Here is a 27,775-nt window from a genome sequence, read left to right on the forward strand (position 1 = left end):
AAGTCCACGATCAGTTCCTTCATTTTGTTGACGTTGAGGGAGAGGTTATTTTCCTGGCACTACTCTGCCAGGGCCCTCACCTCCTCCCTGTAGGCTGTCTTGTCATTGTTGGTAATCAGGCCTACTACTGTTGTGTCGTCTGCAAACTTGATGATTGAGTTGGAGGCATGCGTGGCCACGCGGTCATGGGTGAACAAGGAGTACAGGAGGGGACTCAGGAGGGGACTGAGCATGCACCCTTGTGGTGCCCCTGTGTTGAGGATCAGCGTAGTGGAGGTGTTGTTTCATACCTTCACCACCTTAGGGCGGCCCGTCAGGAAGTCCAGGACCCAGTTGCACAGGACGGGGTTCAGACCCAGGGCCCCAAGCTTAATGATGAGCTTGGAGGGTACTATGGTGTTGAAGGCTGAGCTGTAGTCAATGAACAGCATTCTTACATAGGTATTCCTCTTGTTCAGATGGCGATTACATCGTATGTGGATCTATTGGGGCCGTATGCAAATTTTAGTGGGTCTAGGGTGTCAGGTAAGGTGGAGGTGATATGATCCTTAACTAGCCTCTCAATGCACTTCATGATGACAGAAGTGAGTGCTACGGGGCGATAGTCATTTAGTTCAGTTACCTTTGCTTTCTTGGATACAGGAAGAATGGTGGACATCTTGAAGCAAGTGGGGACAGCAGACTGGGATAGGGAGAGATTTAAAATGTTCGTAAACACTCCAGCCAGCTGGTCTGCGCATGCTCTGAGGACACGGCTAGGGATGCCGTCTGGGCTGGGAGCCTTGTGGGGGTTAACATTCTTAAACATCTTAATCACGTCGGCCACGGACAACGGGAGCCCACAGTCCTCGGGAGCGGGCCGCGTTGGTGGCACTGTGTTATCCTCAAAGCGGGCGAAGAAGGTGTTTAGCTTGTCCAGGAGCAAGACATCGGTGTTCACGACGAGGCTGGTTTTCCCTTTGTAATCAGTGATTGTCTGGAGTCCCTGCCACATACATCTTGTGTCTGAGCCGTTGAATTGCGACTCCACTTTGTCTCTGTACTGACGTTTTGCCTGTTTGATTTCCTTACGGAGGGCATAACTGCACTGTTTGTATTTGACCATCTTCCCAGTCACCTTGCCATGGTTAAATGTGGTGGTTCACGCTTTCAGTTTTGCGCGAATGCTGCCATCTATCCACGGTTTTTGGTTTGGGTAAGTTTTAACAGTCACAGTGGGAACAATATCCCCTATACACTTCCTGATGAACTCAGTCACCGTGTCAGTGTATACGTCAATGTTATTGTCAGAGGCAACCCGGAACATATCCCAGTCCGCGTAATCATAACAATCTTGAAGGATGGATTCTGATTGGTCAGACCAGCATTGAATAGACCTTAGCAGAGGTTTCTGCCTATAGGAAGGGAGGAGCAGAATGGAGTCGTGATATGAGTTGCTGAAGGGCGGGAGGGGGAGGGCTTGTAGCCATCCTGGAAGGGAGAGTAACAATGGTTGAGAGTTTTTGAAGCCTGAGTACTACAGGCAATGTGTTGATAAAACTTTGGTAAGATAATCAACTTACAGCACTAGACTAAACTCCACTTTCATCATCCTTGTGGTATTGAGAGATAAACATGGTAATGCTTTCACTGATTGCACATAAAGGAAGCTAACTCCTACATAATAGAGCGCTTACTTGTTATCCAACTGATATTGTGTCCTTTCTGTCGTCATGTGAACCCCATTCATTGCTGCCATGGTTAAATGTGTTATTTGTGTGTTTCCTAGGCTCCTGCCTTGATTGTGTAATTGCTTGGTCTTGTAATGCAGGGCTCCCTTGAAAAAGAGACTGTGGTCTCAATGGGACTCCCCTGCCTAAAGCGGCACTCCAGTCTCCTTTTCACCTCATTTAACACCTGATTTACTTACATTTACATTTTAGTCATTTAGCAGACGCTCTTATCCCAAAAAAAATTAAAAAATCATACTGGCCCGCCGTGGGACTCGAACCCACAACCCTGGCGTTGCAAACGCCATGCTCTACCAACTGAGCTACATCCCTGCCGGCCATTCCCTCCCCTACCCTGGACAATGCTGGGCCAATTATGCGCCGCCCCATGGGTCTCCCGGTCGCGGCCGGCTACGACAGAGCCTGGATTCGAACCAGGATCTCTAGTGGCACAGCTAGCACTGCGATAACTAAAATTAATACCTGAATGACCACCAACACTGTCTGAATTCCATTGATTATTTGGCTCCACATCACACAATAGTCAAGGGTAGGTTTGTTAGCAGATAAAAACTATGGAAGTTTTTTGCTAATGTCACATTTTTGATTGAAAATTGCACTGTTGGAGCTAGGAACACAAGCATTTCGCAACACCCCCAATAACATCTGCTAAATATGTATATGTGATCAATAAAATCTGATTTGTAATGTTGATTCACTTGTGATCTAATAATAAACCATTTCTAATTAAACCACACAAATCCTTACTTTTATGCCAACAAAATATGATATTGCTCATGGGTGTGGGTAGGTGTTTCACACTCTGTCTAATTAAGTATTTCTGAACAATATTTCTGTTCATTTAGGGGACCCAATTTGGCTCAGAAGCATCTCCAGACGCAAAAGCGAGAGATGTTTGTTTATTTTAATGGTTCTCTGTGAGGTAAGTTATCAGTATATTCTATGAAAACCAGTGTTAACTTAATTTTGTTAAATAATAGTGAATTCCATTCTTCCAAAATCTAGTCTAGAATTCCTGTTTGTAATAGAATCAAGCAATACACAGAGGGGCTATTTGAATGTACTTTATTCTTTATTCTGCTCATGTTACATGGAGAATAGAGAAAAACTAAAGCACTACAGTCAGGAGATTTTCAGAAAGGTCCATCCGAGAGCTTCACTCTTCATCATGTCCTTTCTGTGACAGAAGATGAATGCAGGTTAAAATGTAATAAACCACTGTAAACACTAAAAACATTCTTACAATATTCTGTGTGTCGTCAACTACATATTAAACTTTGGGGCTCATTGTTTGAGTGAATAGAATACACTATAAACATCATGAATTACACCAACTGTGTCTACTAGTAAATGAAAGATTTGACAAAAATATTTCAAGAAGCAACGATGTCCAGCATTTATCACGATAAATCAAAATGTGTCGCTTGCCATCACACAGTAACTCACCACTGAAACCAAAATATATAAAGCTTTTGAAAAAATATTGTTTTACCCATAACAGGGAACAATATTCAAATGTATAGTTATATGAATGATAGTATGGTTATTGGACATCAAATGCTTAAAAAGCAAAAGGTTGGGGCTGTCGTCAAACATGACATGAGTTTGCAAATTATAACCAATATTATTCTGATTTATAGAACTGACCTGGGAGCCGGCATCACAACTCTATACCTCACTCCTCATCCTTTCCTTTCTGTGACAGAGAAGATAGATTGATTATTAGAACATTTTCATTTTACTGTATACAGAAAAACATTTTATACTGCCATATACCGTGTCCTCTGGTTGACATTTTACAATGGGGAACTTCAACAGGTATGTATAGTTACTTGGTAACAAATTATGCATTTATTACTTATTTTCTTCAGGAATACATGGGTGAATATCGAGAATCGAAATTACCATTAAACAGAGTCCCAGATCCCAGAAAGTTTAGGCTTTTGCCATACATTCAATTGAAACAGCAACTTCACTGACCTTGGAACCGGCATCACGACTCTTGGCTCTCATCTTGTTGACCTGAGACTCAGCAATATCAGCCCTCTCTTCTGCCTCATCCAGTTCATGCTGAATCTTACGGAACTTGCCCAAATTGGCATTGGCTTGTTCCTCCTGTGAATTAAAAAAAACATGATTTAAGTTTCTAGTAAACAAAACAATTTGAGAATTACAAATGCATCAGTTAGAAGGTTACTTACAGCCTCCTCTGAAGTTCTCTTGTAGGATTTGACCTTCAGCTGCAGTTTGTCCACCAGGTCCTGCAGACGGCTCAAATTCTTACGATCTTCCTCAGTCTGCACCCAAAAATAATGGAAAAAATAGCGTCATACTGAATACAGTATACATTTTACATTTGATTCTGAACATGTTAATAGTGCACTTTCAACTTAAAGTTTATGATGTACCTGGTATGTAAGCTCCTTGATGCGTCTCTCATATTTACGGACTCCTTTCACAGAATCACTGCTCCTCCTTTGCTCCATTTCCACTTCAGTCTCTAGCTCTCTCACCTAAAAATACATGATCGATGTTAACACACCATTTCCAATTATTTTGTTAGTTACCACTACTTTCAATATTGAAGATAGAAATATGTCTAGAAATATGAAATGTGACATTGAATTAATAGAAGAGAATGTAGCTTAGACACATACTCTGGCCTCCAGCTTCTGGATCTGCTTCTTGCCACCCTTCATGGCGATTTGTTCAGCTTCATCCAGGCGGTGCTGCAGGTCCTTGATAGTCTGCTCCATGTTCTTTTTCATGCGCTCCAGGTGAGCACTGGTGTCCTGCTCCTTCTTCAGCTCCTCTGCCATCATGGCAGCATCAGTAATGGCCTTCTTGGCCTTTTCCTCAGCATTTCTGCACTCCTGCACAGCCTCCTCCACTTCATTCTGAAGTTGGGATGTGTCGCCCTCTAGCTTCTTCTTCTGGCTCAGTAGGCTGGTGTTCTACACATACAGTATATATGACAAATGATTTGTATATTACCTCTACATACCTCAAGTAGCAGATATTTAAGGAGAACCCTAATTGTTCTATATTACTGTCTTACCTGTGAGTGCAGCAGCTGAACTCTCTCACTAACATCCAGCAGTTCCTGCTCAGCCAGTTTGCGGCCTCTCTCAGTCTGCTCCACCAGGGCTCTCAGCTCATCCAGTTCAGCCTGAATCAGGTTGTTGCGTCTCTCCACAATGGCAATGTTCTCCTTCAGGTCATCATTGCTACGAAGAGCATCATCCAGCTGCATTTGAGAATCCTGTAGAGAGAATAGATTTTACTATATTTATTGTATTGTTTCACAGTGTGGTTTGGCTTTTTCTGAATGCACAAGCAATGTTTTTAATTCAATGGTGTGGAAGTATTACCTTCAGATGGGAATGGAGACCCTTAAGTTGCTTCTGGGCCTCGGATGCCTGCCTGTTGGCCTGGCTGAGCTGGATCTCCATCTCATTGAGATCTCCCTCCATCTTCTTCTTCAGCCTGAGAGCTTCATTCCTGCTGCGAGTCTCTGACTCCAGGGAGCTTTGCAGGGTATCCACAACTCTCTGCTGGTTCCTCTTATTCATCTCCATTTCCTCATCCTTCTCCACCAGTTTCCGTTCAATGTCAGCTTTCACCTGATTAAACTCCAGCTGAGCTCTCATGATCTTGCCCTCCTCATGCTCCAGGGAGCCCTATGAGAACACAGCCACCCATAGTTTGTAAAATCTTAAAATTAAATGTTGGTACTTTCACAATCTGTAAATATTTTATATTCTCACCTCAGCTTCCTCTAGAGCAGACTGTATCTCAGCCTTCTCCTGCTCCAGCTGTTTACGGATCTTTTCCAGTTCGTGGATGCTCTTTCCCCCCTCACCAAGCTGCTCAGTCAGGTCAGAAATTTCCTCTGTGGAAAAATATAATTGTACATCGGAATCGTTTTGTGATAACTATTCTTGATTAGGGATCAGGCAAATGGGAAAAAAATGCTAACGTTTAGTCAGAGATTTTGTATCAGTTTTCCGTTAAAACGATAACAAAAATTCATACAATTCCACGTGAATTCACACTGCAGCTGTGTTGCTGCCAGCAACGGTTTGGGTCTCACAGTGCGTCCCTTTCAGATGGTTAAGCATTGCAGCAGTACTACCATTACTGTACCTCAATTCCAACTCGCACAGTTTGCATTTCACCACCTTCTCATTTAACTTGTCAAAGTATTACCATACAGGACTTCACTGCTGTCGCTTGCCTTTGTCATTTTTCAAACTGTTAATGACGATGACGTAGTGGAGGAGAGTCGACTCCAAAATAATTGATTCCTCGACTCGTTGCACTTCATCTCCCGGTGTCAACTCCCATTTCTGAGTGTGAAGATTAGATTCCGCGACTCCTCAACTCCTAAAATTCAGTATTTTTGGAAAGGAGGAGACTGATCAGTTACTGTACTTCCGAGAACACTAGCGAGCTAGCGAGGGACGGAGAGAGAGGGAAGTGGCACATTATAGGCAGGTCCGCCACTAGGCAGACAGTCAGAACCCTGCACTTGGCCTATCTATTGGGTAATCAAAAGCTGGATCTCTCAATGGAATGCTGTATCTCGCAATTTCTTGGCTTGCAATGTCTTGAAACTTCAGTAAAGCAGGGCCTATCAATGAATAGGCTAGGATATTCTACATGCAACAGACCGAAGACTGACACATTCGCAAAGAGAAACAGTAAGCGAGCCAGCGCGAGGGAGAGGACGGGGCAGGTAGAAATAACCTTTCTCATATGTCTTGGTAATCTGTAAATTGACCTAAAGTTTGCTTCTTCCTCTCTGGTTTTATTTAAATTACACAACGAACCCCAGGCCTTTTATAGCTTATTGTCTAGTTTGGCTATAACACGGCAAATAATATGTTTTGTGATAACTGCACTGTGATTTACATTTTGTGGAAAAAAACACAAACCTTGTTTTTCGTTTTTTTTTTTTCTTAACTTAACGTAAACGATCTCAATTCCGTTTTAAACATTCACATCCATAATCTCTATTACATATCGATCTTTCGTTGACTTAGTTATATAGGCTAATAATGCTCATGCTCTGACCTTGGAGGTTCTTGTTCTCCCTCTTCATGGTCTCCAGATGATCCAGAGACTCCTCATAAGAGTTCTTGAGTTTGAAGAGCTCAGTGCTGAGAGATCTGGCCTCTTTCTGGGAGCTCTCCAGCTCAGTCTGAGACTCCTCAAACTTCTGCTTCCAGTCAGCCAGGACCTGGAAGTTATACAGGTATTTTAGGTAGTTAGAATGCAGTATATGATTAAGATAAGATGTTCTTTATTGTCCATTAACTTAACGAGAACTCACAACCCAACCCCCCGAGACACACAGGGTCTGAAGCAATGGGTCAGCCGCAGTGCAGCTGGAGCAATTATAGGGGTTAAGTGCCTTGTTCAATTGCACAATGGCAGGCGATGGTAGTATGTAAGATGATGCCAGAAACATTCTGGTTGCTAGCTCACTCAACACCACATTTTCTCATCTGAGCTGGGATTCAGATGCTTCTTGAACCACTAGGCTACCTGTCGCCCCTCATGTACTATAATGAAGGCTAATAGGACTTGTGTATTACATATGTTTTTTTCTTACCTTGTCAAAGTTCCTTTGCTTCTTGTCCAGAGAGGCAGCAGCTGCATTGGATCTCTCCACATCCACCATGAGATCTTCAATCTCATTCTGGAGTCTGTGTTTAGTCTTTTCCAGGGATGAACATTTAGCATTAACAGCTTCCACAGCTTCCTCTGCATCCTGCAGACGCTGAGCCAGCTTCTTCCTAGATTGGCATAGATGAGAAACACATTTCAGAACAGCTACCTTTTTTCTGTCTGAAATAAAGTATAATGGTTGTTTAACAGATAATCAATGTATTATTTATTCATCATGTACATTTGTGTATCGCCCTATCAGCCAAGGTTCAATAGCCTGAAAAGTAAGAGAAAGTAAGAAAACTTCCTTACTTTGCGTCCTCAAGCTCTTCAGTCTTCTGGATGGCATCAGTTTCATACTTGGTTCTCCACTGAGCCACCTCAGCATTAGCCTTGGACATGCCACGCTGCAGCTCAGCCTTGGCCTCCTGCTCCTCCTCATACTGCTCCCTCAGCAGATCTGAGTCATGGCGAGCAGACTGCACTGCATGGGCAAGTGCGTTCTTTGCCTGGTAAGGACATTTGAGAAAGGATCTGTAATTATGCCTGAGGATAGATGAAGTTGGATAAAGGACACTGCATTCTTTGTATCAATACCTTGACTTCCTCCTCCAGTTGTCTCTTGAGGTCTTCAATCTGCTGAACGTTGGACTGCTTACCTCTGGTCAATTGGGAGACTAGAGAGTCCTTCTCCTCCAACTGTCTGGCAAATTCACCTGTTTTCATGCAATTCAAATTATTTTAAATTATATTACTTAATCTGGTTATTTATTGTGGCTTTTCATGTGAATGTCCAGGTTTGTTTTTAATATACCATTCTCAGTTTGAAGCTTTGCTTTCTGCATGGTGAAATCATTGATGGATCGCTGTCCTTCCTCAGCTTTCGTCCTGTATTCACTCATCTGGTCCTCTAGAGTGCGGCACATTTTCTCCAAGTTTGTCTAAAAACAGATTTGGTTTTGAATGACAGAACAGCGTCACTAGATTGCATCTTTAAAAAGCATGTATAGAAAACATTTTATTTAGATTTACCAATGATACCACATACTTTGGACTTGACAATCTGCTCCATGTTGGAGACCACATCATCCAGCTCCAGCCTGAGCTCACTCTTCTCTTTCTCCAGCTTCTGCTTCACTCTCTGAAGGTTGTCAATCTGTTCTCCCAGGTCAGCTACACTGTCAGCATTTTTCTTCCTCAGAGTTGCAGCTGTAGCCTCATGCTGCAGAGTAGCTTCTTCAAGGTCTCTGCGCACCTTCTGGAACTCAGCCTCCCTCTTCTTGTTCATCTCAATCTGGGCAGCAGTAGCACCACCAGCCTCCTCCAACCTCTCACTGATCTCTTCTAGCTCTCTGGACAAATCTGCCCTCTGTTTCTCCACCTTGGCACGGGCAGCCCTCTCAGCCTCCAGCTCTTCCTCCAGCTCCTCAATGCGGGCCTGAAATGGTAGGAATTCAAATTTTCTGGTAAGATCAGAACATAAACAGTTGTAACAGAAATATTCCCTTTTCAACAATGCTATTGAAATACCTGCAGCTCCTTCAGTTTCTTCTGAAGCTGGGCACTCATGGCCTGCTCATCCTCAATCTTGCTGTTGAGTTGGCTCATCTCAAAGTCCTTCCTGATAAGTAAAGCAAACATTTTAGCACTTTCTGTACAATAACTATTCATGAGATTTTGTGGGTTGTGATCTTACTTCTTCATTCTCTCCTCCAGCTGCTGCTTGTCATTCTCCAGGTCCATTAGGCTCTCCTGGGTCAACTTCAAGTCTCCCTCCAGCTTTCTCTTGGCTCTCTCAAGGTCCATTCTCACCTTCTTCTCTTGCTCCAGAGACCCTTCAAGCTGATAAAGGATATATTAAACAATATTCTGAGTAAGCAATTTACTGTAGTCTATATTTAGGATATTACTAATTTTGTTGTAATTTTTATGAATTACTATTTGATACTCACATCATCAACTTGCTGTTCCAGTTTGGCTTTGGCCTTGGTCAGCGTGTTGACTTTGTCCTCCTCACTTTGCAAGTCATCCAGCGTTTGCTGATGAGCCTCCTGCAGAGCCTTCTTCTCCTTGGTCAGTTTGGCAATGATTTCATCCAGAGCTGCCATTTCCTCAGTCAGGTTTTTAACCTAAGGAAACAGAACAGTGTCCTTACACTTTCCTCCAAGCCACTTAATTCGATTTTTATTTTTAGGAGATAAGAAATCCGATCTTACGTATTTGAGTGTTTATTGACAGGACAGATATAAATACAGAGTGAGAGATAGACATAGAGAGGGGTGCAGAAAGTTAAGGGCAAAGACAGTTGACCAAGCTGGGGCTCGAACCAAGGGGGCATGTGTGGTCCGGATCTTAAACCGCTACACCAGACTCTGTAACAACACAATAATAAAGATAAACGTTTACCTTGTTCTCTGTGGCATGCTTTTCCTTCTCCACTTTAGCCAGAGTGAGCTCCAGGTCATCAATGTCCTTCTTGAGTTCTGAGCACTCATCCTCCAGCTTCCTCTTCTTAGCAGTTAGCTCAGAATTCATCTCCTCCTCATCCTCCAGTCTTTCTGTCAGCTCTTTGGCTTTGGCCTCAAGCTGGATTTTGCTCTTGATCAGACCCTCACATCTCTCTTCAGCATCACCAATAGTGTCTTCTGACTGTCAATGTGTCATATATTGTAAGTACATAAAATTCTCCAAAGCTCCAAAGTTAGTTTGGTGGCAAAATATTTGGACACTACAAATGATCGACAAATGCTGATTGTACGTATCTATTTAGCAAATCATGTCTCTTCTTTTTCAATTTCTCTAGTTAGCTAAAAAGCTAACTAGGAAAGGCCATTTTGACAAAGGATGTGAATGCACCAACTGCAATGCAGTTAAAGTTACTCACAGTTTGGACAGCGAGCTGCAGGTCATTCTTCTCTTGGAGAAGGGACACCATCTTTTCTTCCAGCTCCTTTCTACGGGTTTCACTTTTAGCATAAGCCTCTTTAAGCTTCAGGAATTCTTCCTTCATGTTGGCCATCTCCTTCTCAGTCTCTGCTGACTTCAGCAGAGGTTTGATCTTGAAGAACATCTTCATCCAGGGCCAATTCTTGACACCCATGAAGGCACGAATGTTCCATTGGATCACAAGCAAGGCATCCCTGTGAAATTGAATATAATTAGCTTGTTATACAACCTTTTCCACCTTCACCATATTGTCTGCAGAAGTTTTGTTTATTCTTATTCCAACCTGCGGTCAACCATTTTCTGGAACTCAATTCTGGCAATTAGACCACGTGATCGGGCCTGGAGGCCAGTGATGATAAGAGCAAGACGATCGTCTCTCATCTCCTCAAGTAGACCCAGGAGACCAGCCTTGAAGAACACCTAAAGATACACAAAGGCCATAATGTGGTGCTTGGATTGTCTCGTATTTGGTAGGATTGTATTTTTCTTTTTTTTTTTACCTTTATTTAACTAGGCAAGTCAGTTAAGAACAAATTCTTATTTACAATGACGGCCTACACCGGCCAAACCCTGACGACGCTGGGCCAATTGTGCGCCGCCCAAAGGGACTCCCAATCACGGCCGGTTGTGATACAGCCTGGAATCGAACCAGGGTGTTTGTAGTGACGCCTCAAGCACTGAGATGCAGTGTCTTAGACCGCTGCACCACTCAGTTGACCATAAATAACTTGAATGTGGAATCCCCCAGATTTACAAAACTTGGTAGTCATGTTTAGATTGCTGATTTCTTGTCTCTGTACAAAAATGTCACAAATTGACCACAAGTTGGCCCTGTCATGTGCAATTGATTTTATAACTTCAGTCCCATTATGTTGACCCGAGAGTTACAAAATTTGGCAAGGTCTTTGAAAACATGTACAGAAAGTCTAACCGTGTTCATTTCTGTTAACAATAACTATGACAAAAAATATTTGTCAATTACCTATTTTCCCTGAAGAAAACAAAGGACGATAAAACTGTAACAAATGAGGATTCATTTTAGTTGAAAATGTGACGAGACTTGAATTTCACGTGAGACTAATGGGCATTAAATTTGCGCGGTCTGATTGTGCGGTCTGATTGAGCTAATCTGCCCGGCTCTCCCACACAGCTCTCGGCAGTCATTTCAGTCACTCCTCAATCTTTTGAACTGATAGACTGCGACGACACTTCAATTGTAACTAACCTAAACTAGAAACAATAATGTTTAACCTCTCTTACTTTCATGAAGGCTGTGCACTCATAAACATCTGTGTTGCCGCTCTTGCTTTCCGCAAATGTGAGTGTAGTTTTTTAAATTTTTTATTAGAAATATTAGTCCTATTTGCTGAATATTAGCAGTGCAGTAATATTTCTGGCATTGTTGGAAAGTAAAGATTTTTCCCCTTTTTATAGGAATCACTGTTACTTCACTACCATCCTAAATGTATTATGGGAAGAAAATATCTGTATACCTATCTTGTTTAATGTAGCCAAGGCTTTGTAGCCTAGGCTATATGGTAAATCATGGCTGGCATTGGTTACAATCTGCCACAATAACAATGTGCCAGCTGCAGTGTCTTGCAAAAGTATTCATCCCCCTTGGAGTTTTTCCATTTTGTTGCATTACAACCTGTAATTTAAATTGATTTTTATTTAGATTTCATGTAATGGACATACACAAAATAGTCCAAATTGGTGAAGTGAAATGAAAAAAATTACTTGTTAAAAAAATTCTAAAAAAATAAATAAAGGAAAAGTGGTGCGTGCATATGTATTCACCCCCTTTGCTATGAAGCCCCTAAATAAGATCTGGTGCAACCAATTACTTTCAGAAGTCACATAGTTAGATTGCACACAGGTGGACTTTATTTACCTAAGTGTCACATGATCTGTCACATGATCTCAGTATATATAAACCTGTTCTGAAAGGCCCCAGAGTCTGCAACACCACTAAGCAAGGGGCACCACCAAGCAAGAGGCACCATGAAGAACAAGATGCTCTCCAAACAGGTCATGGACAAAGTTGTGGAGAAGTACAGATCAGGGTTGGGTTAAAAAAATATATCTGAAACTTTGAACATCCTACGGAGCACCATTAACTCCATTATTAACAAATGGAAATAATATGGCACCACAACAAACCTGCCAAGAGAGGGCCGCCAACCAAAACTCACGGACCAGGCAAGGAGGGCATTAATCAGAGAGGCAACAAAGAGACCAAAGATAACCCTGAAGGAGCTGCAAAGCTCCACAGCGGAGATTGGAGTATCTGTCCATAGGACCACTTTAAGCCGTGCACTCCACAGAGCTGGGCTTTACGGAAGAGTGGCCAGAAAAAAGCCTTTGCTTAAAGAAAAAAAATAAGCAAACATGTTTGGTGTTCGCCAAAAGCCATGTGGGAGACTCCCCAAACATATGGAAGAAGGTACTCTGGTCAGATGAGACTAAAATTGAGCTTTTTGGCCATCAAGGAAAACGCTATGTCTGGCGCAAACCCAACACCTCTCATCACCCCGAGAACACCATCCCCACAGTGAATCATGGTGGTGGCAGCATCATGCTGTGGGGATGTTTTTCATCGGCAGGGACTGGGAACTGGTCAGAATTGAAGAAATGCTGGATGGCACTAAATACAGGGAAATTCTTGAGGGGAAACTTGTTTCAGTCTTCCAGAGATTTGAGACTGGGACGGAGGTTCACCTTCCAGCAGGACAATGACCCTAAGCATACTGCTAAAGCAACACTTGAGTGGTTTAAGGGGAAACATTTAAATGTCTTGGAATGGCCTAGTCAAATCCCAGACCTCAATCCAATTGAGAATCTGTGGTATGACTTAAAGATTGCTGTACACCAGTGGAACCCATCCAACTTGTACAAGTTGGAGCAGTTTTGCATTGAAGAATGGGCAAAAATCCCAGTGGCTAGATTTGCCAAGCTTATAGAGACATACTCCAAGAGACTTGCAGCTGTAATTGCTGCAAAACGTGGCTCTACAAAATATTGACTTTGGGGGGGTGAATAGTTATGCACGCTCAAGTTTTCAGTTTTTTTGTCTTATTTTTTGTTTGTTTCACAATAACAAATATTTTGCATCTTCAAAGTGGTAGGCATGTTGTGTAAATCAAATGATACAACCCCCCAAAAAATCAATTTTAATTCCAGGTTTTAAGGCAACAAAATAGGAAAAATGCCAAAGGGGGTGAATACTTTGGCAAGCCACTGTATATGATGGGATAGTAGGACTAGTTGGACAAGGCTATCTGAATTTGCATGTGATGGAAGTTAGAGGTAAATATTCATTATTTCATGGAAAAAGAATGCACTGAATAATATGTGACTTAAATGACTGTGACTAAGAAAAAAATTGTCCAGAATTTTAGTCGACTGATAATAACTAAAACTAAGAAGGGTGAAATTACTAAAATGTGACTAAGACTAAAACGTATTTTAGTCATAAAAACTAAGACTAAAACTAAATTAAAAAATAGGGGACAAAATTAACACTGAAGTCTATCTCAAACATCATGGCCACTAGGCTTTTAATTGCTACTGTAGATCTGGATCTACTACATGGTGGCGCTATACCAAGTATAAATGTGTATATGTTGACTTGACCCATTTGCCCTAGAGACAGATGACATGAGATAAGCATGATCAGTCATATAGCAGCAATTCTTTCAAGAGGCATTGCTCAGGTTGGCTGGATGGTGGTGTATTGGTAATATACTGCTTGGCCCCGATAATTGCTGCTATTTTTCCATCCTGGTCCAACAGGTCTTATTGCTTTTCATCTATTTAAATAACTTACCTTAGTGTGTCCTAATCTGTACTGGGTGTGGTCAATGTCCAGAGAGCCCAGGAGTTTTTCAGCTGCCTTCATATTGTCAATGAATTGACCCTCAGGGATAGCATTTGGATTGAGGATGCGGTATCTGAATTTAAATCAGAAAGCAATTATCTTCAATAATGGAAGACCTGAATAGGTAAACAGTTGAATTTATTTTGGAAAGGAAATTAATAATTATTTTTACCTTTGTTTGAAGTCAGCATACAGGATTCTGTTGGGGAAGCCCTTTCTGCAGATCCTGATGCCTTCCAGAACACCGTTACAGCGCAGCTGGTGCATGACCAGAGGATTCTCCATGGCCCCAGGAGTCTTGGTCTCGTTGGGGATGATGCAACGTACAAAGTGAGGGTGAGTAGACCTCAAGTTGGTCATGAGTTTACCCAAGTTCTCCTGTGAGTATGACAAATGTAGAATTTTCCATCAGTGAATGAGTTTCCAATCACCTCACGAGTCATAACGGCATTTAATGCTAACATGCCAATCCACCACATGTTATCTAAAATTTTGCGCAAATATAATACATTTGTTAATAATCTTCCATGTGAAAACATCCTAAATATATTGATCTAAGCTCAGATTTACCCTGTGCAATGCAGACACAGTCTGGAAGGAAGAGCCTTTCTTCTTTTTTCCTCCAGCCGCTTTTTCTTCAGCAGCTGTATGATAATAAAATAACAATTCAAATATACTATTATTGCTACTATCATATACTGTGGATTGCTATTTATTTTAGGGATTTTTTGCAGATAGAAACACATAGTACCTGCTTCTGCACCAGCATAGGTTGCAAAGAGGTTGGCCAGGAACTTAAGACCTGACTTCTGATACAGTCCGACCACAGTCTCATTCAGTGGGTCCTTGTTCTTCACCAGCCAGTTACCAATGTTGTAGTCAACAATGCCAGCATAGTGAACCAGGGAGAAATGGGCCTCTGGCCTACCCTTAATCATTCTAGGCTTCTGGAAGCATGCATTTTTGCCCAGATGGTTTTCATACAGCTTAGCTTTGAATGTAGAATCACTGGCCTTGGGGAACATGCACTCCTCTTCAAGGATGGACATGATACCCATGGGCTAGTGGAAGGAATGAATGAAAATAAATTAATACTAAGGGAAAAGCATAGTGAATAAATATCAGAATAATTTGTCATGGAAGCACATTTTATAAAGATTGCCTTTAAAATCTCAAAGAATACTCTGTACACATCATATAAACTACTGCACAACTGAAGACACCAACCCTTTCAATGAGGTCAATGCAGGCAGCCAAGTCCATGCCAAAGTCAATGAACTCCCAGACGATGCCCTCTTTCTTATACTCTTCCTGCTCCAGCACAAACATGTGGTGGTTGAAGAACTGCTGCAGCTTCTCATTAGTGAAGTTGATGCACAGCTGCTCAAAGGTGTTGAACTGAAATAGAAGTTCACAGGTACTTTATTTTGTCAGCTGTGATGTTTTAGATAAATCATTTTATGATGTCCTTTTTATCAAATATACATCAAACACTCACATCAAAGATCTCAAAGCCAGCAATGTCCAGCACACCAATGTAGTGCTGACGAGCGTTCTTAGTGTCCAGAGTAAGGTTGATTCTTATCACCATCCAGAGGAACATGTTCTCGTAAATTTTCTTTGCCAGTGCACCAACAGAGTAGTACACCTACAAAATATTGAGAAAATATATTAAGGAGTACCTGGAATAGTATAAAGTAATCCTTCTTCCCCCACCCCCAATAAACATATATATTTTTTTTTAAGTGGTTGTCCCACTGGCTATCATAAGTTGAATGCACCAATTTGTAAGTCGCTCTGGATAAGAGTGTCTGCTAAATGATGTAAATGTAAATGTAAAATAAAATACCAAAACATAGCCTCAACATAAACACATAGGGACAGTTTCCTAGACACAGATTAGGCCTAGTCCTGGACTACAAAGCATGCTCAATGGGGAATGACACGTAGGAACATCTTAGCTAGCAACTTTATAGACACGTTTTATGCTTAATATTATTTTAAAAAATTGTAGACTCACCTGGTTGACATTCTGACCTTTGGTGACCCACTCATTTCCAACTTTGACCCTTGGGTTACACAGCCCCTTGACCACGTCAGCAGAGTTCAGGCACATCAGATATGCAGCTTTGTCAATATCTGGAAAGGCAACGTTTTATGATTGGAAGAGGCACTCTGATTGATTGTCAGATTTTTAAAAGATGACTGTATATTGAAGGGAGGTTTTAAATCCTCAGCACTCACCCTCAGTGCCATCTGCCTCTGCTTGCTCCTCCCGCTGCTTATTCTTGAACTTCAGGTTGCCGTAGTGCATGATGGCACCAGTCAACTTATAAATGCCATTAATCTCTTCTTGGGCAAAGCCAAGCACATTAAAGGCATCCTAGTTCCGAAACAAAAGGCCATTGATTTGTATTGGAGAGAGAGTTGGATACAAGTGAAATGTTATTGCATATACAGTATATGTACATATTTTACTCACATCAGTAGCCATTAGTTCATCTGCATCATTAATGGAAGTTACAGCAATCTCTCCTTGGGAGATGAAGGCATAGTCATAGGGATTGCTAGTGATGAGTAGCATCTCTGAAAAGAATTGAACAGCACACTTTAATCTGTGTTCGTGCTGTGGTATAGGTCATAACATAATCTACTCAGTATTAGGGTTGGGGTCAATTAAAAATGATTTGTGCAATAAGAAAACAGTAATATTATAAATAGACAGGATCGTTTAAAATAAACTGTTGGAGATTGTTATACAGTTTTAGTGTTGTGTGCTTAAATGACTTTTTAATAATTGCAACTTTTTATGGACAAAGGAAATGTTCCAACATAAATCACGCTATATTGTGTTGTGAGTTTTACAGTGGAGGGATGGGGGTAGCACACTGCCTGGGCTGGCTACATCATAAGAATTTAATTTGATTTCATCAGAAATCTTCAGTTTAATCCAGAATTGACCTCAACCCTACTCAGTTTGATGATTCAATACTCACCCAGCAGTTCTGGTTTCTTTTGGGACAGGATCTGGTAGAAGATGTGATAGTCTCTCTCAGCCTTGAGCTGGAAAGTTACACGTGACTTCTCCAGAAGATCTGATAAGTATGGAAAAGTTATTTTGGTATTAATGTGTTTCCTGTCAAATAGATCTGTTCAAGCCTGAACAAATTGAGTATTGTACTCACAAGTCTCAATGTCAGCAGACGAAAGCTTCCCAGTGACTCCAAAATGAATTCGGATGAATTTACCCTGTAAATGATTGTTAAAGCAGAAATTACTGAGCACACCAGATCTTGGTTCAAGTAGTATTTGTTTTCTTTTTGAATACTTTAGGTGCACTTGATTGAGCTTGCATGGTGTAATGCAGGGATGGACAACTTTGATGGGGATGGAGGCCAGTCACTCTCACTCAAATATCATATTAAAAACTGCAAACATTTCTCTCCACCCTATGGCAAAATGTGTAGAATTGCAGGATATTAGCTGTTAAAACTGAAAATTAGTTATGAAATGGCTCAATCTTCCAAAATGTGTAGATTGGCAGCAAACTTGCTTTAAAACTGCAACCTTTTCTCTACACAATTTTGAAATTGCACCTTGTGTATTATACTGTAAATAGGCTCATTCAAGTGCATTGCTACTAGCATTAGTGTAATGAAATGCTAGCTGTTCCCAGTCATTGAGCTAATGACTTTCCATTTAAAAGCGTGTCTCGGCAGAAATATATATATATTAAATTACATATTTTTTACAGTGGTGGTCCATATATGGGAAACACTGAACATGTATAATAAGATTTAAATGATATTTGACAAACAAAGACCAAACGTACAAATCGGGAGGAGTTGTCATTCCTGATGGTCTTGGCATTACCAAAAGCCTCCAGGGCAGGATTGGCCTGGATGATTTGATCCTCCAGGGTCCCCTACAAACCAACAACCATACAGTATTAAAATGCTGCAACGAAAATCAATACTCTATGAATAAAATTACATTTTGTCAACAAATGTTCATCCAGCCATGAAGAATGTTTAATTTAGGATCGATAATAATGAACATTTGCATTCTACTTGACCTTTTTTTCTTCTGCTGCACTTTTCTTTCCGGCAACAGCAGCAATGCTGGCGAAGTACTGGATGACTCTCTTGGTGTTAACAGTCTTTCCAGCACCGGATTCTCCACTGGGATTGAAAATACAAATGTTGATATCTCAGAATTCCTCTTAATCTGAAATAGCCTCAAATGGATATAACCTTTTGTTGATGTACTTACGTGATAAGGACAGACTGATTTTCCCTGTCTGTTGGAAGAGAAGTATCAGTAAATGTGTAATTATCCAAATATCATTTGATTTCTGTAGATGAAAAGGAAATGTTATATTTTACCTGACAACATGTACTGGTAGGCATTGTCAGAGATGGAGAAAATGTGAGGAGGAGCTTCTGTCCTCTTCTTGCCTCTGTATGCATTGACAACAGACTGATCGTACACTGGCAGCCACTTGTATGGGTTGACAGTAACACAGAACAGCCCTGAGTAGGTCTGTCGACGACAAGGGGGAAGCATATTTACAGTGGGGAAAAAAAGTATTTAGTCAGCCACCAATTGTGCAAGTTCTCCCACTTAAAAAGATGAGAGAGGCCTGTAATTTTCATCATAGGTACACGTCAACTATGACAGACAAATTGAGAAAAAAAATTGTTGGATTTTTTATGAATTTATTTGCAAATTATGGTGGAAAATAAGTATTTGGTCACCTACAAACTAGCAAGATTTCTGGCTCTCACAGACCTGTAACTTCTTCTTTAAGAGGCTCCTCTGTCCTCCACTCGTTACCTGTATTAATGGCACCTGTTTGAACTTGTTATCAGTATAAAAGACACCTGTCCACAACCTCAAACAGTCACACTCCAAACTCCACTATGGCCAAGACCAAAGAGCTGTCAAAGGACACCAGAAACAAAATTGTAGACCTGCACCAGGCTGGGAAGACTGAATCTGCAATAGGTAAGCAGCTTGGTTTGAAGAAATCAACTGTGGGAGCAATTATTAGGAAATGGAAGACATACAAGACCACTGATAATCTCCCTCAATCTGGGGCTCCACGCAAGATCTCACCCCGTGGGGTCAAAATGATCACAAGAACGGTGAGCAAAAATCCCAGAACCACACGGGGGGACCTAGTGAATGACCTGCAGAGAGCTGGGACCAAAGTAACAAAGCCTACCATCAGTAACACACTACGCCGCCAGGGACTCAAATCCTGTCCCCCTGCTTAAGCCAGTACATGTCCAGGCCCGTCTGAAGTTTGCTAGAGTGCATTTGGATGATCCAGAAGAGGATTGGGAGAATGTCATATGGTCAGATGAAACCAAAATAGAACTTTTTGGTAAAAACTCAACTCGTCGTGTTTGGAGGACAAAGAATGCTGAGTTGCATCCAAAGAACACCATACCTACTGTGAAGCATGGGGGTGGAAACATCATGCTTTGGGGCTGTTTTTCTGCAAAGGGACCAGGACGACTGATCCGTGTAAAGGAAAGAATGAATGGGGCCATGTATTGTGAGATTTTGAGTGAAAACCTCCTTCCATCAGCAAGGGCATTGAAGATTAAACGTGGCTGGGTCTTTCAGCATGACAATGATCCCAAACACACCGCCCGGGCAACGAAGGAGTGGCTTCGTAAGAAGCATTTCAAGGTCCTGGAGTGGCCTAGCCAGTCTCCAGATCTCAACCCCATATAAAATCTTTGGAGGGGAGTTGAAAGTCTGTGTTGCCCAGCGACAGCCCCAAAACATCACTGCTCTAGAGGAGATCTGCATGGAGGAATGGGCCAAAATACCAGCAACAGTGTGTGAAAACCTTGTGAAGACTTACAGAAAACATTTGACCTGTGTCATTGCCAACAAAGAGTATATAACAAAGTATTGAGAAACTTTTGTTATTGACCAAATACTTATTTTCCACCATAATTTGCAAATAAATTCATAAAAAATCCTACAATGTGATTTTCTGGAAAAGAAAATCTCAATTTGTCTGTCATAGTTGACGTGTACCTATGATGAAAATTACAGGCCTCTCTCATCTTTTTAAGTGGGAGAACTTGCACAATTGGTGGCTGACTAAATACTTTTTTTCCCCACTGTAGTTTAATTCATTTGAATGAATGATTGATTTAATGGAGATATTAGCAGACAGGTCATTACTTACGTAGATCATCCAGGCTGCGTAACGCTCTTTGAGGTTAAACAGCACAGCGGGCTCGTGCAGGAAGGTGAACATCGCCATGTCCTCAATTTTATCAAACTTTGGCGGGTTCTGGGGGTGGACGTCATCCTCCTTCACAGTAACAGTCTGAAAGAAGAGCAAATTAAATTGTTTTGTGTAATTTTCAAGGTGCAGAGCTATTCAGTTTGAGACAAACCCTAATTTGAGATTACACACAACATAGAATTTTCACAAATCACCCATTAATATGTAATGTCTAATTTACATGAAAGTTAAAGATTTAAAGGATTCTGCTTTAGTATCTCTTGTAAGATAAAAAAAAAAATACAAAACAGTAAAGTGCATAACTCAATTCAGTTTATAAATCATTGTCCATCAATCATAGAGTTATCTTAGTAGAAACATTTCTTATTTTATGATTTTCCAGGTCATATATTTTTAGAAATGCTTTTCAACAAAATATTTACCTTTCCAAACTCAGTATCAGCGGTGACTTTAGCCCCATCTCTGCTGGTGATTATGGCCTTGACGTACTCAACCTCAGGGTCAGGCACATAGCACTGTCTCTTTATGTCAAAGGGTCTAGTCTGGCATTCCATGCGCTCCTTGTCAGATTTACGCAGAAAGGAAGCTGCACCGCCAAACTCTGCCATCAATGCGTCCCCCATTCTTAAACCTGTAAAGGCAGGATCAGAGCATTGAATACAAATTACATACAGCACCAGGTTTGAGTTGGAATAATACCATGTATTTGTTGTTGTGGAAAGTGTATGTATGTACTGTATAGTGTCTGTCTGTCTGTCTGTCTGTCTGTCTGTCTGTCAATTATTAGGTTCAATTTGCTAAACTTCAGATTGACATGTGGCTGTCTTCTCACTGATGCCATGGTTTGTTGTATCCCAGGATTCTCATAACAAACATTTCTCAAACTTAAGAAACTACAACCATTTAGATATTCATACTTTACAGGATTTTTTTACAATATCAACCATATTTTGACAGTTTTACATTTTATTCTGTTAATGACAAAGGGAACCATGCATAGGTAATAATCTAATATCAGTGTAAAGCACTAATATTAAATAATATTAAATACATAAACAACTTTAGGGCTCCTGGGCTGTATTTTGCTGTTCTCTGCAGCCAGTTTTGGAATGCAGTGTAACTTTGTCCTGATTTTGCCTTAATACAACAAAAATAATGGTTCCATAAATATTACCCTGAAGACCTAAATGAATTGGAACATTAGATATTAGTATGAATGTATGTACAGGTAACTGCCAAAATAAAGGACACACTTAATAGTCTTAATAGGGCGTTGGGCCACCACAAGCCAGAACAGCTTCAATGCACCTTGGCATAGATTCTACAAGTGTCTGGAACTCTATTGGAAGGATACGACACCATTATTCTATGCGAAATTACATAATTTTGTGTTTTGTTGATGGTGGTGGAAAATGCTGTCTCAGGCGCCACTCCAGAATCTCCCATAAGTGTTCAATTGGGTTGAGATCCGGTGACTGAGACAGCCATGGCATATGGTTTACATCGTTTTCATGCTCATCAAACCATTCAGTGACCACTCGTGCCCTGCAAATGGGGGCATAGCCATGGTAGCCAAAATAATGGCCTGCCCATTATTTTTATACATGACACTAAGCATGATGGGATGTTAATGACTTAACTCAGGAACCATACCTGTGTGGAAGCACCTGCTTTCAATACACTTTATATCCCTTATTTACTCAAGTGTTTCCATTATTTTGGCAGTTACCTGTATATACTGTATATGAGTAGTATACTGTACCAGCCATGGCATAATGGTCATGGCAGACCAATAAAGCTTTAAAATATAAGCAGAACACCAGTAGGCTACCAGATTTAGAGTCATAGATTAATAAGAGTTTATCTGAACAATATGAAGGTCAGTAAACCAAAAGCACATTGAATATAAACCAAAACAAATAAGGTTCACAGCAGACCACAAGTAGCTGGGTCCACTGTAGCTGAAATATACAGCTTATGTTAGTGATGACACTGACAACATGTAATTACTATATAGGAAAGATGTATAATGCAACATAAACAAGTTGACTAGATTAATGAGTACAGACAAGAAAATAAAACTATATATATATATATATATATATCTTTCTTTTTGCATTAGTATACAAATTTGGCAAGCTGTTATACTTTTTATGAAACACATTTAAAGACTTCACGCAAACCACTAGGAGGCGTGTTGTAGAACCTCTATTTTAGAAGATTATGATTCTTACCTGTTGTTGATCACCCCTTGGATACGTTTGGTGGAAAAGATCTCTACTGAGAATGAAATAGACAAATACAAAGACAAATATCAATGGAGTGGCCAGTTTTATGCGGTAATGACAGTTATCAGGTCCAGAATGATTATCTTTGGCCTCAGCAGACTGCCTCTATATGCTTACCTTCAGGATGTCCGGTGCCTTCTGTCTCCCCTGGTCTGACTCCCCTGGTCTCCATCACTCTTTATAAAGAGAGTTGCTCAGCCCTATATGGAGATGGGTCATGTCATGACATAAATTACACTGATTATTTCAAAAGATCTGTATTTGGGGCTAGAGGTGTATACCTCTTTGACCTATCAGGCTCGTTATAACAACAGGCTATTCCAGGGCGGACAGAGGAGGGGAGAAATTGGCTGCATTGAAAGCCCACTTGATCAAAGGGCAGTCTCAGGCACTGTAGTCATCTAAAAATGACAAGCATGTATGTTTGACCAATGGGAATTCATCAAATTATGTATTTTAATGTGCAATGACACAAAGTAAGTTAGCTCCAAAAACAGTTTGAAGTAATAAATGTCAATTTTTGTTAAGATTTATACCTGACATGAGAAAGTGTTGTTGTTGTGTAAATTAATTGCATGATAGAGTTCTTATGATGTAGACAAGTGCAGCTGTCTTTTGTTCACCAAGACAAGGTCACTCACACATCTATTGTCACCAAGAGTAACAGCTATTGTAAGTATAACACTAGACCTCATCTTGTTGACGTGGCATTGTTTCCTTCCCTTTGTCCTTGAGGACAAAAATAACCCTGTGAAATTGTTCTTTTGGTGTACAGTATATGAAGTGCACATAAGTAAATGAATTAAAGCCACACATGGAGTAATACATGTCATTTTCCTCAAGAAAGTCACGCTAGAGGGACTCAATGTATGTTAGGAATATTCCTGTTTTAAAATTAAAGGTTAAGAAAAAAACACTTATATTATAAATGTTAGGATGTCACTTCTACCTTCAACCTTTTTTTGTTATAATAACCTGTGTAAGGTGCTGGCTAATCAGGTTAGAAAAGCCTGGGTAAAATACTATATATAGGTGCTGACCCAAGGGGCATCAGGTCTTTGATTTGTAGTAACACGCTGTAAAAGGTCAAGATAGCTGTCAATGCATTAGTGTGAAGCTGTCTACAAGCTGTCTACAAGGTGACAATATAGTGGTTGTCATCGCCAGAGAGAGTTCCCTCCTTAGACATAGACATAGAGGAGGACCTTTGACTCCTACAGCTTTCACACCTTGGGCTTTCAGCCTCAAGGTTTCCTAATTAGCTTCCACATGCTACTCCTCAATGACACTGTTAGGTGTCCAATTCCCAGCTGCCGAGAAATGAATTCCTGTCACTACAGGAGGAAATGCATACTGATCATGACTCTACAAACTTGTTGGATGCATTCGCAGTTCGTTTTGTTCGTGTTTCAGATTATTATGTGACCAATAGAAATGAATGGTAAATAATGTATTGTGTCATTTTGGAGTCACTTTTATAAATAACAATAAAATATTTTTCTAAACACTTTTATATTAATGTGGAAACTACCATGATTACCGATAATCCTGAATGAATCGGGAATAATGATGAGTGAGAAAGTTACAGAGGGTCAAAGGTCATACCCCCAAGACATGCTAACCTCTCACCACTACCAATAACAGGGGAGGTTAGCATGTCTTGGGGGTATGATCTTTGACCCTCTGTAACTTTATCACTAATCATTATTCACGATTCATTCAGGATTATCCGTAATCATGGTATAAATGATCCGTAATCATGGTAGAATCGTTTTAGTATAAAATAATATATTTTTTTGGAGCATACAATATAGCTCCGGATTTGATTTAGACATTTTGTACAGTCATTAATGTTCATCTTTATCAAGCGTGTCAATCATTTCGGACCCCGCTGTACATGTCACACCCCCCACCCATCAGCCAATATATTTCAAGCCTCTAAAATCTGCCATGATCCACAACATATTGACATTAGTATTTGTATTCACTTGTATTTTGCATTAGTGCCTCTTACATACTATTGCCCAATGCTCTATTATTTAACTTAAAAAAAAAAAAAAAAAAAATTACATTGCACTGTTGAGGAAGCTTGCAAGGAAGCATTTCATTGCACTGTTTGATTTGACCCTCAAATGTTCTACCCCCCCCCCATTAAGCTCCTTACTTAGTCTCAATATTTGAACAGTCTATTCTTGGCTCGACCTTCCTTTTTACGCCTCATACTCAGCTGTCCAGTCTGCTTGTGTTATGAGAACTGTCTGTCAGACTGAAGGAATGATGGCTGGACACCTTACCACTGTTCTGCTGTTGAAACGTGTAACCTGACCCTCCTTTGTATTTCAAAGACTGCACTATAATTAGGATGTCCATGCGTCTGTTGTGACTCAAAGGTCATGGAGAACTCGCCTCACTTCTCAGTGTTGTCTTTGTCCTTGCATTGCCGTTCACACTCTGATGCTATGACTTGTGTTATTCACATACTGTAGATACGTTAACATAAAACTGTCATCGAAATGTGTTGGACTCAATGTAACTAACTGATGGTCGGTGTTGGTTTTATCATTATTTTGAAAGTTGAGCTTAAAGGGCCAATCTGCAGTTGCTACATTCTTTTTGGACTTATACATTAATTATATGTACCCATTGATTCTTGAAGATTTTAAATGCCTCATAAGCTTAGTTAAACTGTCGTACCCCATCAGAACCCAAAATATAAGTGTGTTTTACTCCAATGTTTGTAAACAAAGTAAATGTAAACACACACTACAGTATATAGCCTCAAAACATGGTTAAAACCATAATTTGGATATCATGGATGTACAGTCCTTGCATCCATAGCTCTATCTATGAATTTGGGAGTGGTTACATTTCTCCAGCCCCATCCCTTAGCTTTTTACTGAAACGGAGGCGGGGACAACACTTTGTTATTGTTTCAACTGCTGATTTCTGCATTTGTTAATTGACAGGCAAAAATGTTTACTCTGTCACGCTGATATCCGCAGATACTGGATATTAGACAGTTATGCCGAATTTTGTCACACTGTGTTAGTTTAGTGGGGAAACAAACATGCAATCTACTTTAAGAATATTTTTATTTGTGGGGTAACTGAAAAATATTTTTGCTCTCCCTATGGAGTTACTGGCTGTTGGAAAACGCTGCACTATGGCTTACTAACAATTAACAGGATGACAGAAGTGTTCTGTTTGGACGCAGGCAGTTACTGTGTGGTATTTACCTTATTTGTATCAATCATCAATCTCCCCTGCATGTGAATCACAGATGCAGGTCCAGCCTCTTGCATTGGGAGAATTCCTGTCAGGCACAGCAAGCATGACCACACACAAGAGATGGTACGAAGTGAACTGTATTTGTTAGCATTAGATTAAACACTATTATAGTGTCCATTGTTTTATTTACTTCTAATTAGATTTGTTATGTCTTTAATTTCTGTCTTTTGATACCATGAACAGATGTGTTGGTTAACAAGTTACCTTTTTTGCTTGTGTCACGCTTCGGCAGCAAGCACAATTGCACGTTTTATTTTCATATAAAGTTGCAAGCTAGTTTTGAATTTTTTTAATAGAATTGACCGTAGAACGCCAGATATTTATTGAATTAGCATCGGGACAAAGGGTAACTTTTAAACCAGCAGATCTGTATGATTCCCTTAGCTTTTTTCTCCATTTTATCTTACATTTCAATTTTCTTCTCTTTCAGTTGATTCCTTTTGCTTTCAACTTCCTTCTTCCCTCAACATCTGCACATCAGCCCCAACCAGGAGGCTCCAACCAACAAATAATACAAAAATGCGGGGGTTGTGGTACGCCAGTGTACACTTGTAGATCACCTTCAATGTAGTCTCTGGATAGTGTTTTCTTTCCACAGGGACCACAGAAGCATCTGAGCAGGATAACATAACAGGTGATGTATCTTCATTCTGAAAGGTATATTTTAGCTCACTTGAAAAATATTTCAAGAATCAAATCATTAAGAAGGAAGACAATCTGATACTTTTCACTTTGATGGCCAATTCACTATTCTAGGTCATTCTTGGAGTTGCCCCAACCTCCAGTCAATAACAGATTCTGCACCCAGCTCTTTACTGTGTAGAATTTTTGCATTGAATGGACTTCTTGTTACATGGTTTTAAGGCCAAAACATCAAAATGCACTTTTATTTGATATAGAAAAACATTTAGTCTCTAGTGTAGCATTGCTAAGCAAGTGCACCTCTTGTTCTGAATGTACACTGCCTTCACTATATTATTATTATTATTATTATTATTATTACTATTATTATTATTATTATTATTGAGTTCTCTGACTGGTTAACATTACTCAAATGGATTTCAACAGAATATTGTCATATAATGATGCTGCCATATGTATTCAAGGCTGTTAACAAGACACTGTTTGAATACAGTGGTCTAAAATGTATGTACATTTCGGATGATGCAGATATGGAGGCTACATTGTAATGACACAAAAAGGGCTACTGTTCAAGACAATGTATAGATACGGTCAGACCTTTACCATTGTTGATGGTAAGCATACGGATTTTCTCTCCCTCATATTCATAGTGTCATCTTTGTTTTGTATATAAAATTGGTAAATAACCCAATTTAGATTTGAGACATACTGTAACTATTACTCACAATTTTATCAAAACTTGAGAGAGGGGTTAAATGTTTGTCTTTTTCTATGATACCATTTACGTAACTTATCGGTATTTTTTTATTAAAACCAGTGTTTTTTATATAATTGTGTAAAATAATAGTGCATTTTATTCTTCCAAAATGTCTAGAATTCCTATTCATAATGGCATCAACGCCAACCCTGATGTCTATACCAGACATGAAAAATCCTTTGGCACAAAAGGTAACATATTACAAGCAATACACAGAGATGCAATTTAAATGTACTTTATTATTTATTCTGCTCAGTAACATGGAGAAAAACTAAAGTAATACAGTCAGGAGATTTT

At 40.2% G+C, this 27,775-nt stretch overlaps 1 protein-coding gene and 1 long non-coding RNA gene across 2 annotated transcripts; one reads left to right on the plus strand and one right to left on the minus strand.

Annotated features, from left to right (window-relative positions):
* Positions 1-2,778: 2,778 nt before the first annotated feature.
* LOC121569143 (myosin-7) lies at positions 2,779-22,931 on the minus strand. The gene is made up of 40 exons (XM_041879820.2): positions 22,909-22,931; positions 22,738-22,783; positions 20,926-21,134; positions 20,441-20,584; positions 18,615-18,771; positions 18,502-18,529; positions 18,305-18,410; positions 18,062-18,154; positions 17,415-17,478; positions 17,226-17,324; positions 16,712-16,815; positions 16,474-16,612; positions 16,250-16,368; positions 15,728-15,877; positions 15,457-15,627; positions 14,981-15,290; positions 14,800-14,873; positions 14,402-14,607; positions 14,179-14,302; positions 10,633-10,769; positions 10,288-10,543; positions 9,810-10,052; positions 9,356-9,532; positions 9,100-9,245; positions 8,934-9,024; positions 8,452-8,841; positions 8,218-8,344; positions 8,001-8,119; positions 7,716-7,912; positions 7,348-7,531; positions 6,807-6,972; positions 5,498-5,622; positions 5,102-5,410; positions 4,789-4,992; positions 4,388-4,684; positions 4,139-4,243; positions 3,932-4,027; positions 3,711-3,845; positions 3,378-3,426; positions 2,779-2,907 (listed from the first exon to the last, which is right to left on the minus strand). Exons 3-39 carry the CDS (start codon positions 21,124-21,126, stop codon positions 3,406-3,408), a joined length of 5,814 nt encoding a protein of 1,937 aa, XP_041735754.1. The 5' UTR covers positions 21,127-21,134; positions 22,738-22,783; positions 22,909-22,931; the 3' UTR covers positions 2,779-2,907; positions 3,378-3,405.
* Positions 14,480-26,581, plus strand: LOC121569147. Its single transcript, XR_006001334.1, has 3 exons — positions 14,480-14,565; positions 26,072-26,142; positions 26,510-26,581. It is a non-coding gene; the product is annotated as an uncharacterized LOC121569147 (long non-coding RNA).
* The last annotated feature ends 1,194 nt before the right edge of the window (positions 26,582-27,775 follow it).

This window comes from Coregonus clupeaformis, chromosome 7, assembly GCF_020615455.1.
Source record: "Coregonus clupeaformis isolate EN_2021a chromosome 7, ASM2061545v1, whole genome shotgun sequence".
Lineage (NCBI taxonomy): Eukaryota > Metazoa > Chordata > Actinopteri > Salmoniformes > Salmonidae > Coregonus > Coregonus clupeaformis.

Excerpts from the sequence above, each read along its gene's own strand:
- LOC121569143 (XM_041879820.2), bottom strand. The coding sequence starts at position 21,126 with ATGGGGGACGCATTGATGGCAGAGTTTGGCGGTGCAGCTTCCTTTCTG. Across the intron at positions 18,411-18,501 it reads AATCAGTCTGTCCTTATCAC|TGGAGAATCCGGTGCTGGAA; the intron begins GTAAGTACATCA and ends TTTCAATCCCAG. Across the intron at positions 14,303-14,401 it reads TATGCTGACTTCAAACAAAG|ATACCGCATCCTCAATCCAA; the intron begins GTAAAAATAATT and ends ATTTAAATTCAG.